Source organism: Schistocerca gregaria, chromosome 5 (genome assembly GCF_023897955.1).
Source record: "Schistocerca gregaria isolate iqSchGreg1 chromosome 5, iqSchGreg1.2, whole genome shotgun sequence".
Classification (NCBI taxonomy): domain Eukaryota; kingdom Metazoa; phylum Arthropoda; class Insecta; order Orthoptera; family Acrididae; genus Schistocerca; species Schistocerca gregaria.
Genome location: NC_064924.1, coordinates 281453735 through 281471384, shown reverse-complemented (window position 1 = coordinate 281471384; position 17650 = coordinate 281453735). Strand labels below are relative to the sequence as shown.

At 38.2% G+C, this 17650-nt stretch overlaps 1 protein-coding gene across 9 annotated transcripts in view; it reads left to right on the top strand.

Moving 5' to 3' along the window:
• LOC126272172 (uncharacterized) overlaps positions 1-15436 on the top strand; it is a 483755-nt gene extending 468319 nt beyond the window's left edge. For all 9 annotated transcript variants that reach the window (XM_049974815.1, XM_049974816.1, XM_049974814.1 and 6 more), the window contains 2 exons: positions 5157-5297; positions 14088-15436. In XM_049974815.1, coding sequence (XP_049830772.1) covers positions 5157-5297; positions 14088-14159 — 213 coding nt within the window. In that variant the 3' untranslated portion in view covers positions 14160-15436. The remainder of the gene's footprint in view (positions 1-5156; positions 5298-14087) is intronic.
• Positions 15437-17650: the final 2214 nt, after the last annotated feature.

Below are 17650 nucleotides of genomic sequence, written 5' to 3'. Positions count from 1 at the left end.
TCAGCTTCCTTCCTTTTCCTGTATCCCACGTTCCCTCCCCAACACACCTCCTTGGTTAGTTCCTCGGCCCCGAGTTCGGATGGATCTCTGCCGAGGTCCGAAAGATTCCGTTCCCCCGATGGTATTCCGTTGTTTTTTCCGCCGCATTTTATCTGAGTTTCGGGATGCTGTTGTTTTTTACACTGATGGCTCTAAATATGCTGATCGTGTGGGCTATGCCTTCACCTCCTCTGTAGGCATGGAAAATCATCTCCTGCCAAATGCATGTGGGGTGTTCGCTGCGGAATTGATGGCGGTCTCCCGGGCCCTGGCCTTTATTAAACAGTCCAAGCTCAATCGCGTTTTGTTATGTACAGACTCAATGAGTGGCCTTCAGGCACTTGACCAGTGTTTCTCCCGTCATCCCTTGGTCTCCTCCATCCATGACCATCTCGCTGATCTCCACCATGCTGCTTGTTCTGTTAGCTTCCTTTGGGTCCCTGGCCATGTGGGCATCCAAGGAAATGAGCTTGCTGATCGTTTGGCTGGGGGAGCAGTCACTTACCCCCCATTCCCTGTCACCCCTCCTGTGGCGGATTTACGGCTTCATCTCAAATCCCACTTTGCGCAATCATGGGCCACATCCTGGGAGGCTACCTCCTTGTCTAATAAACTTCGTGCGATTAAGGTGACACCTGTCCCATGGCGTTCTTCCTTACGCCTCTCGCGAAAGGACTCAACCACCCTCTGTCGTCTTCGCATCGGCCATACCAGGCTGACCCATGGTTTTCTTTTGCGTGGTGAGCCACCCCCACTTTGTGGTTGTGGAGCTTTCCAGTCAGTGGCCCACATTTTGGTGGAATGCCCCCTTCTTTTAGCTCTGCGTACTAAGTACAGACTTCCCTGCACTTTACCCTTAATATTAGCAGACGATTCCCGGATGGTTGAACTGGTTCTCAGTTTCCTCCGTGAAAGTGGTTTTTATTCTCAGTTTTAAGGATTTTCATCTCCCTCTGGAGTAGGGGCAGGGCGGTGAGGGTTGGGATGTCTCCCACTGTAGGCTGTGCTTGGAGATTCCTGACTCCCCTCCCTGGCCATGTTCCTTCTTTTCTCCCTTTTACTGTTTTTATCGCCTTTTAGGTTTGTTTAATCCCTTTTACAATCCGCCCTTTTACACTCTGGCGGTTGAACGCTTTTAAATAGCATGTGGTCTTGCTTGTACTGCTTCACATGTGGGATATTTCCTCTCTTGAGTTTACCCATTTACTGACTTCCCTCCTTGTGTTTTTATCATTGACGACACAACTGCACTTTTTTTTTTTTTTAGCCTTTTACCTTTTACCTTTATCGTTTTTGACTCTTCTGAGCTGTCCCTCTGTCGGAACTGACCGTCTTTGTAACAAGGGACTGATGACCTTGCTGTTTGGTCCCTTCAACCCCAATCAACCAACCAACCACATGCTCTAAATTTATGTAACATGTATATTACTCTTGATAATTTAGTGCATGTGGAAAGTGTAGAGGTTCCAGGTTAATTTGAAATCCAAGTCTACACCAAGAAGTTTGACGTATATACAGTCGTCACTCGTATTGCGTGAACAAAAAATTACATATTCAGTTTTATTATGGTTTACAATTCATTCATTGTCTTTAAAATGCACACTAGAAACTGTTTAGCTTGGCTTTGTGTTGTTTGTTTAGGTCCTCTGTCATTTCCAGTTGCATTGAAAGTGGTTTCATCAGCATGCAGAACACTAGGTAAATCATTAACTGTTCAATAAGGGTCCCAGTACGCAAACTAGAGGCACTTCTGTTGAAACATCTAAGAATCCAGAGTTCATACCATTGATGTGTACCTTCTGCTTCTGACCCCTCTGTGACAGTTCTAGAGCCATTCCAAGAAAGTCGACGGTCAGTAGCACGGAAATACGCAGATTATGCAGTACTGGTTGGTGTCGACTGTAATTAAGTATAGACTGGGATGTCTATGGATTCATCACAGGGGTTACAAACAGACAAAACTATCTTGTTCTTTTTCAGCCTGCTGAAAGACAACAGTAGTTGTCCCTCTACATAAAAAAGGAGATAAATAGTGTTGATAACTACCACCCTATTTCTTTTGTAGCAATACTTTTGAAAATAGTAGAACATTGCATTTGCAGACATTTCATGTGTAATGGAACACTAACAAACACTCAGTACAGCTTCAGGGAAAATTCACCTACACTGAAAGCTGTTGAAAATGTTGTTTGAACAATATTCAGTGCCTCTGAAGTGAAATCATCTGTGGAGGTCCTACCGATTGGCATGAGCAAGACATTTGACTCTGTGATTCATCAGATTCGAACAGATAAACTGAGGTGCTATGGCATGGTAAATGCACACTAGGAAAGGGGCCAATTCCATAGAGCACTCTTTGTAAAATCAGATTGGGATTCCATATGGACCTGCTGATTTATTTGCTTTCAAATCTTTCAGTTGTTTCCCTACACTAGGGGCACTTATTACTACGTCATCTACATGGTAGTCTGTCTAATGGTCAAATGATGGTGTGTTTCCATGATTCTCCTGTGTGAACGCTTTCTTGACTGTGAAATTTAAAACTCTGGCTTTTGCTTTGCTGTCTTCAACTGCCACACCAGACTGGTCAGCAGGGGACTGAATGGAAACTTCACATAGGACCAGAATTTTCTCAGGTTCTCTAGCAGATCTTTTGCTAAGGTATGAGAATAGTAGTTGAGTTGTCGTATGCTTTGCACATAGATCTTTTCATAGGTGCACAAATGTCTACTAACCTTTGCTTGTCACCATTTGTGCATCCTCTTTTGAACCGAGAGTGCAAAAGCCTCTGCTTCTTCACCATCTGCCAAATTTTGTTATTGCACCATGATGGGTCTTTTCCATCCATTATCCACTTAACTCACCACACCATGATTTATAATCTGCTTAAACTTTGCCCATAATTCCTCTACATCCATCTTACTGAAACTAAGTGATGTCAATACACTGTCTGAGTGAGACGCTAACAACTGCTTACCTGCTCTATCTAGCAGAAACTCTCCTAGCCCTCTTGAGTGATTTATTAACTTTCGTACAATAGTCACTATAATGACATGGTCGCTAATCCCCATTTCAATACTGACACTGTAGCTACAGAACCTATGATATTTCCACTATGAAGTGGTTGTAATATAATGTCCACTTACTAAAGAAACAGTGAAATTTCTAATGGAAATATGTGCTTGCCTGTGATAGCTCTATTGATTGGGATGAAGTTAATATGGAGGGTGATTCAGGAGTCTTATGTTAATTTGTGATGTAATTTTACATTTGAAAATAAACTGAAAAAGTCCTATGAACATGTGTCCCATATTTGATTATTATGGAACTGGAGTGGGTTGAAGACTACACATATCCATGAATGGATAAAGACAAGTGAAATATTACTTACCAAAATGCTGTGTAGGCACTATGGTGAACAGAGTAATGGGAGGACAGATTACTGATCCATCCTACATGAGATGTGGGGGTTCTCCAACAGATTGCAGCACTGTGACTTCGCGCCAGGGCCACTACTGAAAGCATCCCCGGTATGTGGTCATGGGTTGGATCAGGGAGCAGTCGTGAGGATGCCTGTGTGTCATGGTTGAGAGTTGTGTAATTGAGCTAGCCCATTGTGTCTGTGAATTCCAGCATGCCACATAATTCACCCATACAGAAAACATGTTTCCCTGATCAACAAACCACCTGTGCCAGGGTATTTCCCAGTGTTTTTCAAACATTACATGAATCGGGAATAATACCCAGTGTACTTGTAACAACAGAATGTGAGGTCATCCAGTCAGCTAAGGAAAGGGAAGACTTTATTGTGCTGGTACAATGGAGTCCCACCTCCAGTACACAGTGCATTAGTCATCAGCTCGATATTCTTCAAACATGAGTGTGGTGTAGGTTGCAGTCGGAGTACTTTTAATTGTTCCATCCACACCCCGTGCAACATCTGCATCCAGATGACTCATTAAGCAGACAACAATTTTGTGAATGGTTGGCTGTACAGAGAAATGTCATGCAACAGACATTATTTACAGATGAGGCTACATTTACACGCACACAGTGGTATCATGGAAAAACATTATTTCTCATACATGCATGACAGAGAACCCACATAACGCTAGGGGAACAAGATTCCGTGTTTGGTGTGGTATTATTGATGACCTGGTGATTGGGCCTGCGTTATGCCAAATTGCATGACAGCCACAGCATATGCACATGTGGAAGACATGAAATTAGACCAAAGATGGCAAATGTACCTGTAATATGATGGTTCACCAGTTCACTCCACTGTACCAGACAAGTATCCCAGTATCTGAAAACCCATTTCCTCAATGGTGGATTGGCTGTGGGGGACCCTTTAACTGGCCTGCCAGATCGCCTTACTTAGCCCATTAGACTTTTATTTATGAGGGTGGTTAAAGTGTGATGTGTACTCTACGAAGGTAAATACACACGAAGAAATGTTGCTGACACTGTTGGCCAAATTAATGCCCACTGATATGATGATAGATATGCAACACAACACATCCTCCAATACACTGGCAAGTTCTTTGTGATTGAGATTGGTGGGGGACTTTTTGAACACTTCTTGTATGATGCATCAGTCATCTTTTCCACCAATACTCTGTCCACCACAGTGCTTACACAGCATTTTGGTAAGTAATATTCACACTTGTCCTCAAAATTGTTAATGGTTTTGTGTAGGCTTCAACTTTTTCCAGTTCTGTAAAGATCAAAAATCGGACAAATCTTCATAGGACTTTTTTAGTTTATTTTCATATGTAGAATCATCCCAAACATTATGTGACATTAATCATTCCAAACATAGTGACATTCCTCCTTAATCACTCTGCATATATTTAAACTGTGGTAAGTCATTAGTGATTAGTGTATACTATATTTATGTTTTAAATTTTCATAAGTTACAGCTCTTTTATCCAAATATTTCATATAGATGGAGAAATGTTGTACCTCATGCTGTTATCTGTATTATTTCCAGCCAGGTGTGCATTAATTGTAGTGTAGAGATCAATGATGCAGATAGCAACCATATCTATCAGTCCTATAGAGATTATATGTAATTACTTATTCATTTTAATAGTGAAACAATTAATTCAATTCAGATATGCAGTCTTCTTCGTGGTGGCATAGCAGAAAGAGGTGGTGTTCGTGTGGGGCACCGCATTATCGAAATAAACAACCAGAGTGTGGTTGCAGTACCACATGAAAAGATTGTCAACCTGTTGGCAACGTCTGTCGGAGAGGTGAGTTTCATTGAGCTTCAGCTGCACTATTTTCTATATGCTTCACATGAAGTCACCCAAATAAGTAAATTTCACTGATACTACAGGGTGTATATGTGTGGGAACTCCAGGAGAAACATGGGAATTTTTGCAGCCGAGAAAAATGTGGGTGGAACCTGGTAATTTTTTAGAATTCCAAGAAGTTATCATTCTTTCAGTTTCCAGCTAAATTTTTGTAACTTTTACTGATAAGAACTGATCCAGTATTCTAAAGGAGAGTTTTACTTTAGCTCATTACCGCACATTAATATCGCAGCAATAAAACAGAAAATAGAGAATAACACCAAAATAAAACTTCAGTTGCAAAGAAAATGCATCAGTTAGAACAACAAAACATGGTGCACACGCAAACATCTGTTGACCATGAAATGTGTCAAAGGCTTTAGGATGAAAACTATGCAGTACTTAATATAACAAACTGCTTTACGTTTCTAAAAGGTTGGGGGAAGACATCGAGAACTGTGGTTTGAGAAGCATTACTTCCAAAGTATATTTCCTTTTATGCAAGATGAATTAAGTTGTGCGTGAGACTGAGTGATGAATTTCTTAAATCTTAGAGCATTTGATTCTCATTTAAATCTTAACACTTTGAGTACCAGTCACTAAGAAAAATTTCGGGCCCAAAGACCAGCCATTTAAACTATTATTTTAAAATTTTACCGACACATTTGTGTTCGATATATCTTAAAGGGTCACATACATTAGAAAAGATCAAGATGTAAGGTTATTTTTTCATATTTTAGTTCCTTCATAGATTACAAGCCATGTAATAATGATGTATGCTGGGTTTTGTTTCCTGAAGTTCCATGAAGTTCTATGCCAGTGTATAAAACCTAGAACTCCGAGGCAGGCTGTTGCCTCTTAACACGGAATAAATATACTTTCACCGTGGGTAGAGTGTATTTTCGCCCAGGAAAAAGTGTATTTTTAATTTGGATTCCCCCTCCCCCCTCCCCCCATGTGTACACCCTGTACTAGCAGTATCATTTACTAACACCCTCAAGGTACTTATAGTATGCTATAGGCCTCAGTGTATAAAAAAAAAGTCAAGAAAAGCATAAAAATTGCACCCACACTGCTAGAAGTATTTTTACTCGAGGCTCTTTTTGGAGTTGATACTCCTTTAGTACCATTTTGAGGGAGAATTTGTTCCAGACATACAACATGAAAATATAAACGATATCTTTCTTTTGTTTACCTGAACTGAAGACGGGAAAAAGTTGTAATTAGATGTATTTAAAGGTGCTTGAAGCAGTTTCAGACCAAATCTGTATCTCAGCCTAGAAGAAAAAATTCATTTGAGGCATTCACCATGTTGGAAAGTTGAAATGAGAGGGAGATGCTGCATTTTGTTGAAAAAAGTCTTCTCAACTGTATTCACAAATTATAGCTTAAGTATTCAAAACAGTGGTAGCTGTTCATTGTTCCACAAACATTATCAAAGCTTTATGAGAAGCAGACTTCTCAGTTAATTATAGTAATAAAATATTCTTAGGTTTTGAGCTCATTAATAATATTATCTTGCTTTTATGTTTTAAGAAGTCTTCTGCTTGTTATCTTTCAGATAATTCAAGATGGTGGTAATAAATCACTTACCATTTGTTGTTGAAACTAAATGTTGTATCAAAGTAATTGAAATTACTGTGTGATTCTCAAGTATAGTGCTAACCACAATATTCTGTCTCCCAGGCTGTTAAATTACCCTCAGATTGCATCATGTTAAAGTGTTAGACAGATTCCACCTCTCCCCCTACCTCTCCCCCTACCTCTCCCCCTACCTCTCCCCCTACCTCTCCCCCTACCTCTCCCCCTACCTCTCCCCCTACCTCTCCCCCTACCTCTCCCCCTACCTCTCCCCCTACCTATCTTGTGTCCTTCTACCCACTGTGTCACTTAATCTTATCTGTCCAGATTTACTTAAACTGTCCTCTGTAGCTCCATTCTTAAAAGTTTTGAAACCAGTTGAGTTTAGATATTTTGTCTTGCTCTGTTCGTGCTGTCTTAATGCTCGCCATCTCTTTCACTTCTTCACTTCTTAATTTGTCCCACTTCATTTTCTTTGTCGTGGACTACAAGAACTTCATCTCCATGATGTGTAGTCACAGTGAGTCACTCTTTGTGACACTATATAGCATATGTTGAGGTACAACAGTCAGTATTTCATTCTATTCCTGTTCGTACCTCTCCTGACCCAGGTTCTGCTCGACTTTCCCGTAACACTCCCTGTTCCCTAAACCTCACCAGCCTCCTCCTTTATTTCTCTTCCTTTCCCTTCAGCCCTTCTGCCAGAATAAGGAGCCACTGGCTCCAAAAGTTTGCACATTTCTGTAAATTCTATACATTTTTGTCCTCCTGCATTTGCTTGGTGAGTAGATTATCTATCAATCCAATTACATAATATAATATGACTGGATAGATAAAAAATTTACTCACCAAGTGGTGGCATGAAATACATGTACAAAAAGGTATTTAAATTTGCTAGCTTTCGAAGCCAGTGGTAGCGTTTTCTTTCAGAAAGATGGAAGGACAAGAAAGAAGGGTGAAAGAAAGGTCTGGTGAGATTTAGGAAATGTGGGAGTTCGGAAAAATCGTCCAGAACCCTGGGTCAAGGGGGACTTACTGGACGGGATGAGAAGGAAACTTATTGTCAGTTACATTAGATGTTAGTATTGCTTTGAAATACTTGTTGTATGTAACTGATTCTGCTTTTATTGGCATCTTGGAATCCCATGTTATGTGATCTAACTCGTAGGTAGAAGAATGACCTCTTATGACTCTGGTTCAAAATCTCTTGCTTTTAAAAATTACACCTCCATGTTTTTAGGACATAAAAACCTAACTTGATGTTTGCTGGTCGCCCTCCCCTATTCATTGCAATTACTACTATTTTGATTTCACTATTTTTGTCACTATTTCTAGAATTCATGCATCGCTTTGTGAAGCCTCAGTTGTGTTTCTCCTGTTTTCTCCACTGAGCACATTACCACAACAAAAGCAAAGGCATTAAGCTGTGTATGAGATTTCATGATGTTCTTCATTACAATATTCATGACTGTTATAAAAACAGCTGTGGCAACAGAGCACTACCTTCCTAGATCCCACTTTTTACCTGAAACTACAATGAATGACCTTTACCAAATCACACATGGGTAGTACACTGCTCATACAGCATTTAAGTCTTTCTTTGCCAAACCTTCAGGCACATTTTGGTTTCTCAGGTGCTCCCAGGTCCTTCATCTTTTCACACTGACTTATGACTTCTCAGTATCGAGAACCACTAGGATCAGCTCTTTACCTTATTTTCAGTATTTCTCCATCAACTTAAATGCACTGAAGATTAGGTTTGTTGTTGTCTTCTTTTCCCTGTATCAGCACTGTTACTCTTCAAATTGTGTTTTCAATATTATTCTTAATATCTATTCTAGAATCTTCTCATGTGTTTTTCAGACCTTATGAAAGATAAGTTTTCCTCAAATCAAACAATGGAAACTCCAGGTAGGAATAGCAACCATGTAGGAAAAGTTGGCGGTCTTCTCTCTCTCTCTCTCTCTCTCTCTCTCTCTCTCTCTCTCTCTCTCTCTGTGTGTGTGTGTGTGTGTGTGTGTGTGTGTGTGTGTGTGTGTGTGTGTGTGTGTGTGTGTGTAGTTTTTTTTTTTTTTTAAAAAAAAAAAAAAAAAGAAAGACTTGCACCGGGCGGGCGGTCTACCTGACGGGAGGCCCTCGTCACACGTCATTATTATTATTACTGATGTTGGCTGTGGCCAAAAGCATATGTGAGTGTCTTTTGATTGTGCCTGTCTGCAACCTGATGTTTCTTCTTTACAGTAAGTAAAAAGTTATTCCTAAATGGTTCTAATACTTTTGACAGTTAGTTATTATTTCCACATTGACTTAATAATTTCTCATGATTTCCTATTCAGCATCTTCAACTCGCTTCTGTCTGTGCTCGGGTAAAATAGATTTTTGCTCTGCAGATTTCATTGGTTGTTTCTGTCATTTATCGGAATCTGTTTAGAAGGTGATCAAATTGGTTCCTTCATTACATTTTCTTCTGTTCTAATTAGATTTTCACTGACGTCTTCTGTGGTGACCTTCATGGAGAAAAAGATTTTCATATGTTATGCACCACTCTGAACAGCAGTTTCATATTATGTTATCCTGTCTTCCTGCAGCAATTGGACAAATTTCTCCCAATAATTTCCTTTTTCCTCTTCTAGTACCTATTTGACTCTAAACTTTTTGTCCCGGTACTCTTTTTTTAGAGGCCACTGATCTTCACTTAATCTTGTTTTTGTTCTAGCTTGTCCTTCCTTTTATCTTATTCTTTCTGGGGCGGAACTTTTTAAATTTATGTTTTCAGTAATTTATTCCATCATGGTATCTCCTTCTCCATGACTTTCAGGGATGTTTTTTTCCCACAGACCTCTGTTGCTGTGTTCACCAGCACATTCTTAAACCTAGTCCATTCCACCTTTCCACTCTGCACTTCATCTGTTGGTAGTTGGCACCTTACAGAGCCCTGACTCTTGTCAGCTTTGTTAGCTCGCAAACGTTAATCATTGGTAAGTTTCTACCAGTTATCTTGGGTCTGTGAGTACTACTAAAGTCTGTTACTAACAGTTTATGTTCATTGGTAAAGTTCTTATTTAGTATCACTGGTCTCCTTTCTCCATTGACAGTGGTATATTTAAATAGTCCATTCCAACTGATCTTGTGATCATGTGACTGACACTCTTCTTAAACCAAATATTTCTCACAACTAAACCACACCTAAAGCAGAAGTGTAGGAGAAGTTCTTTTCTCTTGTGCCATAACCACTGGTGAGGAGGCTTGTGTGCCTCAGCGATACATATAGCCATGCAATATGTGCAACCACAACTGAAGGGTATTTTTTGAGAGGCCAGATAAATGTGTGGTTCCTGGAGAGGGGCAGCAGTCTTTTCACTAGCTGCAGGGGTGATAGTCTGGATGATTGACTGAAATGGCCTTGTAACAAAAACCAAAATAGCATTGCTGTGCCGGTACTATGAAGGGCTGAAAGCAAGGGGAAACTACAGCTGTTAATTTTTCCCAAGGTCATGTAGCTTTACTATATGGTTAAATGATGATGGTGTTCTCTTGCATAATATATTCTGGAGGTAAAATAGTCCCCCATTCAGGTCTCCAGGTGGGGACTACCCAGGAGGACATCATTATCTGGAGAAACAAAACTGGCTTTCTACAGGTCAGATGAGAGATCCCTTAATCATGCAGGTAGGCTAGAAAAATAGGGAAATGGATAGGTTTAAAGTTAGATTTAGTGGGAATTAGTGAAGTCTGGTGGCAGGAGAATACAGGGTTATAAATACAAAATCAAAAAGGGGTAATGCAGGAGTAGGTTTAATAATGAATAATTAAAATCCAGGGAGAAGAAATAAAAACTTTGAAGTCTGCTGACAACATGGTAATTCTGTCAAAGACAGCAAAAGACTTGGAAGAACAGTTGAACGGAATGGAAATGTCTTGAAAGAAGGCAACCAGATGAACATCATCAAAAGTGAAACGAGGATAATGGAATGTAGTGAAATTAAATCTGGTGATGCTGAGGGAATTACATTAGGAAATGAGACACTTAAAGTAGCAAAGGAGTTTTGCTATTTGGGGAGAAAAATAACTGATAATGGTCGAAGTAGAGAGGATATAAAATGTAGATTGGCAATGGCAAGGAAAGCGTTTCTGAAGAAGAGAGATTTGTTAACATAGAGTATAGATTTAAGTGTCAGGAAGTCGTTTCTGAAGGTATTTGTATGGAGTGTGTCTATATATGGAAGTGAAACATGGATGACAAACAGTTTAGACAAGAAGAGAATAGCAGCTTTTGAAATGTGGAGCTACAGAAGAATGTTGAGGATTAGATGGGTAGATCATATAACTAATTAGGAGGCACTGAATATAATTGGGGAGAAGAGGAAATTGTGATACAACTTGACTAGAAGAGGAGGTCGGTTGATAGGGCATGTTCTAAGGCATCAAGGGATAACCAATTTACTATTGGAGGGAAGTGTGGAGGGCAAAAATCATAGAGGGAGACCAAGAGATGAATACACTAAGCAAATTCTGAAGGAAATAGGTTGCAGTAGTTACTTGGAAATGAAGCAGCTTGCTTCATGGAGAGCTGCATCAAACCAGTCTTTGGACTGAAGACCCCATCAACAATAACAAAGTGTTTGGTCCCATTACTTTTTTGAACCCAAGTCTGTCTGTCCCTGAACTGTGTATTCAGGTCTCCCCTAATGAATTCTTTCTCTCCAGAACGTCTGTCTCAGAAATTGTTTGCATCGTCTTTGACACAGTCAGCCTTTGGTGCATATGCATGTACCTGTGTTAACTTCTCCTTCCCAGGTTAACTGTTGCCTTTAATTTGCTCAAATCAACAATAGCTTAAGAACGTAATTAAATGTTAAGAGATGTGCACTGATACATCATGGCATGCAGAATCATGCTAATAGTGATAGTGACAAGTTGAATGTAGGTAATTAATACTCTATTTATGCGCATAGATGTGTGCATGCGTAAAACTGATAATACTCTTTGCACTCTCTTGAAGTTCGAACTTGTATTTCACCAAATAAAATGGTGCCATGGTCAAGGCATTGAAGTGAATTGGGGTTGAAATACCCATCCAATCATCCATATTTACCTTTGAAAAGATTGTGACTGACTTCCAGACTCATTCTTATGCTATAGCAGTTTGTGCTTGTAACACTATCATTTGATAGTTTATGAAAAGTTATAATCTTTAATATAATTTGGAGTTAGAAAATGGCAGATTATTTAATTAGTACAGATTAGCAATGCACAACACTGATTAAGATTACTTGTGGGAAGTGCAACTGCTGTATTTGCCTGGGTACTTCAAACATATTTTAATAACCTGGCAGCTTTTTACTCATGCTCTTGTGTTTATTAATTCCACTGTTAAATACGTAGAAGTACATTGAAGCAGCACACACATACATACATAGTTCCAATTACAACGTGCATGATGTAAGGTAGACTGATCACAACACAACACTGCTACTCAAATGAATCAGTGGGCTTTGCCACTGTACTCAAAATAACATAAGACAATCATAATATTTCAGAGTATTGTTAGAACACATACCTAATTAAATTTATAATTCAAATTTATGAATTTTGGACATTCCAAAAGTATGGAATTTGGTTTTACAAAATATAGTAATTTATTTAACATTAACTGAATTTCGACATTACTACATTCTTAGTAGAAAATTTATTAAAATATGTTATGTAAACAATCACTCTCAAAATGTACTGACCTAGTACTCTAATTACAATTACATTTTCACTGAATCTTTATCAAATGGGAACAAGTTGTTACAGGTAAATATTTCGTAAATAAAGGATATAAGTTTCTGATCTGGTTGTGAGTAGTTGTGTTGTGTTCTAGAACATTCCAAATGGTAGTCTTATGTAAAATAATATTAAGGAATGTAGCAGTGAAATGAAATGTTGTGTGACAAGGGCCCTCCGTCGGGTAGACCACTCGCCTGGTGCAAGTCTTTCGATTTGACGCCACTTCGACGACTTGCGCGTCGATGAGGATGAAATGATGATGATTAGGACAAAACATGCAGTGCCTGAGCGGAGAAAATCTCTGACCCAGCCGGGAATCGAACCCGGGCCCTTCGGATTGACAGTGTCGCTCTGACCACTTTTTAAATTTTTTTTTTTTTTTTTTTTTTTTTTTTTTTTTTTTTTTTTTTTAAATCTCATTTTGTTCGCTTTCATTTGTTGCATCTGCTCGGGGCCGACATCTTAAGACATCCGTTTAAGTTCGTTGTTGATCGATTAACTCGGTTCTTTTATTACAGAGGGCAGCTAGCCCTCCGGCCAAACACGCTGAGCTACCATGCCGGCTATACCACTCAGCTACCGGGGCGGGCAATGTAGCAGTCATTTTTAAGAATAACATAATTATGATTGCTAGCTGGTACAATATCAAAGTCATGAATGACAAAAAGCTAAAGAGGATTACAAAATGCTTCCATAAAATGTTTCCTCAGGTTCAACATTAATCAAAAAGATTGGGTAATGAACTAGGCTGACAGATTACGTGCTCAAACTATAATGATGTTTGTGTAAACAGGACATTAAACCTTAATTTTCGTTTCTTCCTGGGCATGTCAGTTTACTTGCTGCTGTGGGTGGAGGAGGAGCAAAGAGAAGTCATTTCTGTGTGGATTATGTGTCATGAGCTTTCAGTACAGTAAAGAAACAGGTTGAGAAATTTAAAAGTTTCCAACAAGTTTGGCTAACAAAGAGGGAACAGAACATGGGTAATCCTTCAGCACTAGGGAGTGTACACAATCATGTCAAGGTGGTATTAGCAGCCAGGCAAGTAGTTATTACTAATGTACTGATTTCTCTCCAGATTGGTAATGGTTCTATTATTACATCATACCCAATGAGCTCAGCTTTTTATCTATCCATTTACATTATTTTCATTTCTTTTTGTGTGTGGATAATTTTTGACATGGTTGCTTTGCAGATTGCCATACCTATGTGGAGAGCAGTGCAAGAAGGGTGAGAGTTAAAAATCAGATGTCATTGTGAGATTAAATGTGGGCTTTTCTGTAATGTGCAGTTCTTTACAGTGATTATACAACTGTTTTTCTAATAAGCACTATTGTTCTGCGTATTGAAATATTTGTGATGATCAATGATCTGTGAACTGCCTTTTTGTTACAGATTCTCATGAAGACTATGCCAACGTCAATGTTCCGTCTCCTGACTGGCCAAGAGACACCTGTATATATTTGAAGGCTTTGATGTAAGATACATTGTCAGTGCCTGATATTAATCCAAAGGATTGTGTTTTCTAGTCAGATCCATAGTTTGTATGATCATCGTCTTTGACAGGAGTATATTTTATTAAACCCAATCCTATATAATAATTTTACAGACTGGAAATTCTTGTCAGATTTATTGAACACACATTGTTACAATGTTAAATATAGTATTCCCATCAGTTTAGGACCTGTATAACTACACTGCTCTGTTCATTGTTTCTTCTTTTTGCTGTTCAAAGTCATGCCTCAAAAGCCCTTTTTATAATTGCTTGATGTGTATTTGAATGCTGTGCAGCAGAATTTGTCTTGCTGTTATTGTATGTCTTTCCTCCCCTGACTGGTATGTGTAAGCAGCAGAAGTGCCTGTATATGATTGATCTGTCTGGACGACCACCAGTTCTGTGACACGTATAAACGTCACATTCTAATGTTTATAATGTATTCCTTGCATTATGATGAAGCAGCAGCCTGTGGAAGAGGTGTACTTGATAAATGATGGGGCCATAATTATTGTGTGTGTGAGATATGTTATTTCCTTTGGAAAGAAGGCTGAGTTACCTATTAGAGATGTCAGATTCAGCAGGTTACAGATTTTGCTAGGCTTTTTGCCTTATTATATTTTCCTACTTTAGATTGTGATGATACTAAACAGTCTAAATTGTTTTCATTCTCCAATTTTAACAGCAAATGTGACAACTAACTTTTAGGACAAAAATATTAGCATTGAAATAAATTTGGACTGAGTGCAAAACACTGACAAACTTATTAATGTGGAATGTAATTGCATGCATGCACTGTTTGTTTGTAGAACTGGAAAACATGCTATAATTGTTAGTTCATTTGTAAATGTGGAGAATATATTGTCACTGTGCTGTGATAGATGCTTGGCATCTTTGTCATCCTTATATGATGGCAGCTTGTCAGAAAAAAAATACAATGTGAATGGAACTTTACTGTTTAGTGATATGGCAAAAACTCTCACATTGATGTATACATCAAGGAAATTATTAAAGTGTAAAATATACTACCTAAAAATTACTAAACTGATTTCACCTAACATAACTTTGTGACTTCCTCAACACATACAGGTTCTGCTAATTGTTACACAGTTTTTTTGGAGCATGTAAAATGAAATAAAATTCATGACACTTCTTTGTGTATCAGTATGTGCTGATGTCTCAGATTGAATTGTGTGTCATTCATTGTGTTAGTATTCGTTCAGCAATAAAGAAAAGTCCCCACGTATAACGCATAAATTATTTTGAATTATAAATTTCCTTTGTTAAAGGTGCAGAATTATTTTGGACAGAAACAATGTTAATATTTTAGTTGGAAAAAGTTTGTGTTGTTGCACAAAATCATGCAAAGTATGAAAGATCGTAGTCAGTTTATGATTTTGTATTGTGTGCATAATTTTGCTGTTAACTGTTTATGGTGTGACATTTGACAGAAGTGGAGGACTTTTCAAATTTATTTTCCTACAAATTTCAACCATTTTATTGGATTTCTGCCATTCAAATAATACAGAATGCACCACATTGCTTGAGCTATTCTTGGGACTGTTGTCAGTTAAGTTTGCCGTAAAATACCTTTTGATGCTTGGTTATAACTGTACCCTTCTAAGTAGCATTTTTGACTGCTGTGTGATTGTAAAAAAACAATGTTGCATCCAGGTAAGTTGTTAAGCAGAATGGACACTACACAAAACTTCCACTCTGCAAAAAATAAAAGGTTATTGAGTAATTCCAATATGTCAGTTCCTTTCACAAGATTCAGTAGTTGGCAATGGTAACACATGTCAGATGAGTAACATCATAAAACTGTGATGAGGAGTGTTAAGAAAGTACTATCAACATACAATAGGTGCAATAAGACAAATGGAAAAAACATAAACTCATTCCAGTAGGATCAGAGCCGGCCCACTGTAACGACTGTGGCATGCTACAGTAATTATTGGCCTGTGTCTGAAAAAGTTAAGTAATCAAAGAAAATGGAACTGTAATCTAAAAAAGAAATAAATGAACACCTATTAAGCCCTCAACTGTGGTGGAACATGTTTGGATAAACACAACTTTACAACTCTGTTTTGCTAGAAGGTAGAGCACACTATTAATATTTTACACAAGCATGAGCACAGAGTTAGAAAAAAAGTTAAGATGACTTTAACTTCTATTGAACTCAATATCTCACAAATTTTTTAATGTGGAGTAACTACCGTGACTGAAGTAGTGAACACATGATGACACAGAAAGAGATGAGAAGAGAGGAGGTAGTAATAAGGAAAAATATTGAAATAGGAAAGGACAGATGAAATGGGAATGACTGGTGCTATGCCCCAGTTGGTGCAAGGGGAGCTAAAGATAAATGTTCTTTAGAATTTTTATTTAACTATTCTTTGTTATTGTCATTACTTCACTTCCGCTTCTGGGATAATGGGGAACATTATACCTGACTTAGATAAGTGAGTCACAGTTTGACAGCATTACCCTCCTAACACATTCTCTGTGAGTTCAATGTCTTCCTTGACTGACATGTATAAGTACAGTGTCAGCTCGGTGACTGTGATTATTAATTTTTATTTTACTTTTTTAAATAACTGGCATTTTGTCAAACAGAAGTATGTGACCTTATAAATGTTTTATGTAATAATTTGTTATGTCATGATCACCTAAAGTTACAGTGTTTACATTATAAGTTTCAACAATTTATTGCCATTAATTGCCCTCTTGATGTGATTAGTACAATAACAGCTACATCATGATATGAAACATTCAGGCTATGCGCTCTGAACATCACGGTGTTGTAAAAAGGGGAAACAAACTATACATAATGTCATGTGCTATTTATATAGGGCTCACGGAGGATGGATACGGGAAATTGGGGAGAAGGTAAAAATTAAGGCCATAGGCAAATCAGATGGATAATAGCACCTTCTGTATCCAGTTACGTTTGCTGTATGCAGTTTTCAAATTTGATGCTTTAAAAGCAAAAGCAAAAAAAAAAATGAAAGTTACAAAATGTTATATATTATATTTTTAAGCAATAACTGTAAAAAAAGCATGCATGTACACAAATGTCCCTCATCCCACAATCATAAAACATATATACTTTTTCGTTCCTAAGCAAACATTGTTAACTTAAATTCTATAAATGTGGTGTACCAGACTACTAATATTAATATAATAGAGGGAAACATTCCACGTGGGAAAAATATATATGAAAACAAAGATGCTGTAAGTGTCCAAATGAGAAGGCATTGATAAGTTGATAGAGACAATAAAAAACACACAAATTTCAAGCTTTCGCCACACAAGGTTGCTTCATCAGGAAAGAGGGAAGCAGAAGAAAAGACGAAAGGATGTGGGTTTTACAGGAGAGAGTAAGGAGTCATTCTAATCTCGGGAGTGGAAAGACTTACCATAGTGGGAAAAAAAGGACAGGTATACAATCGCACACGCACAC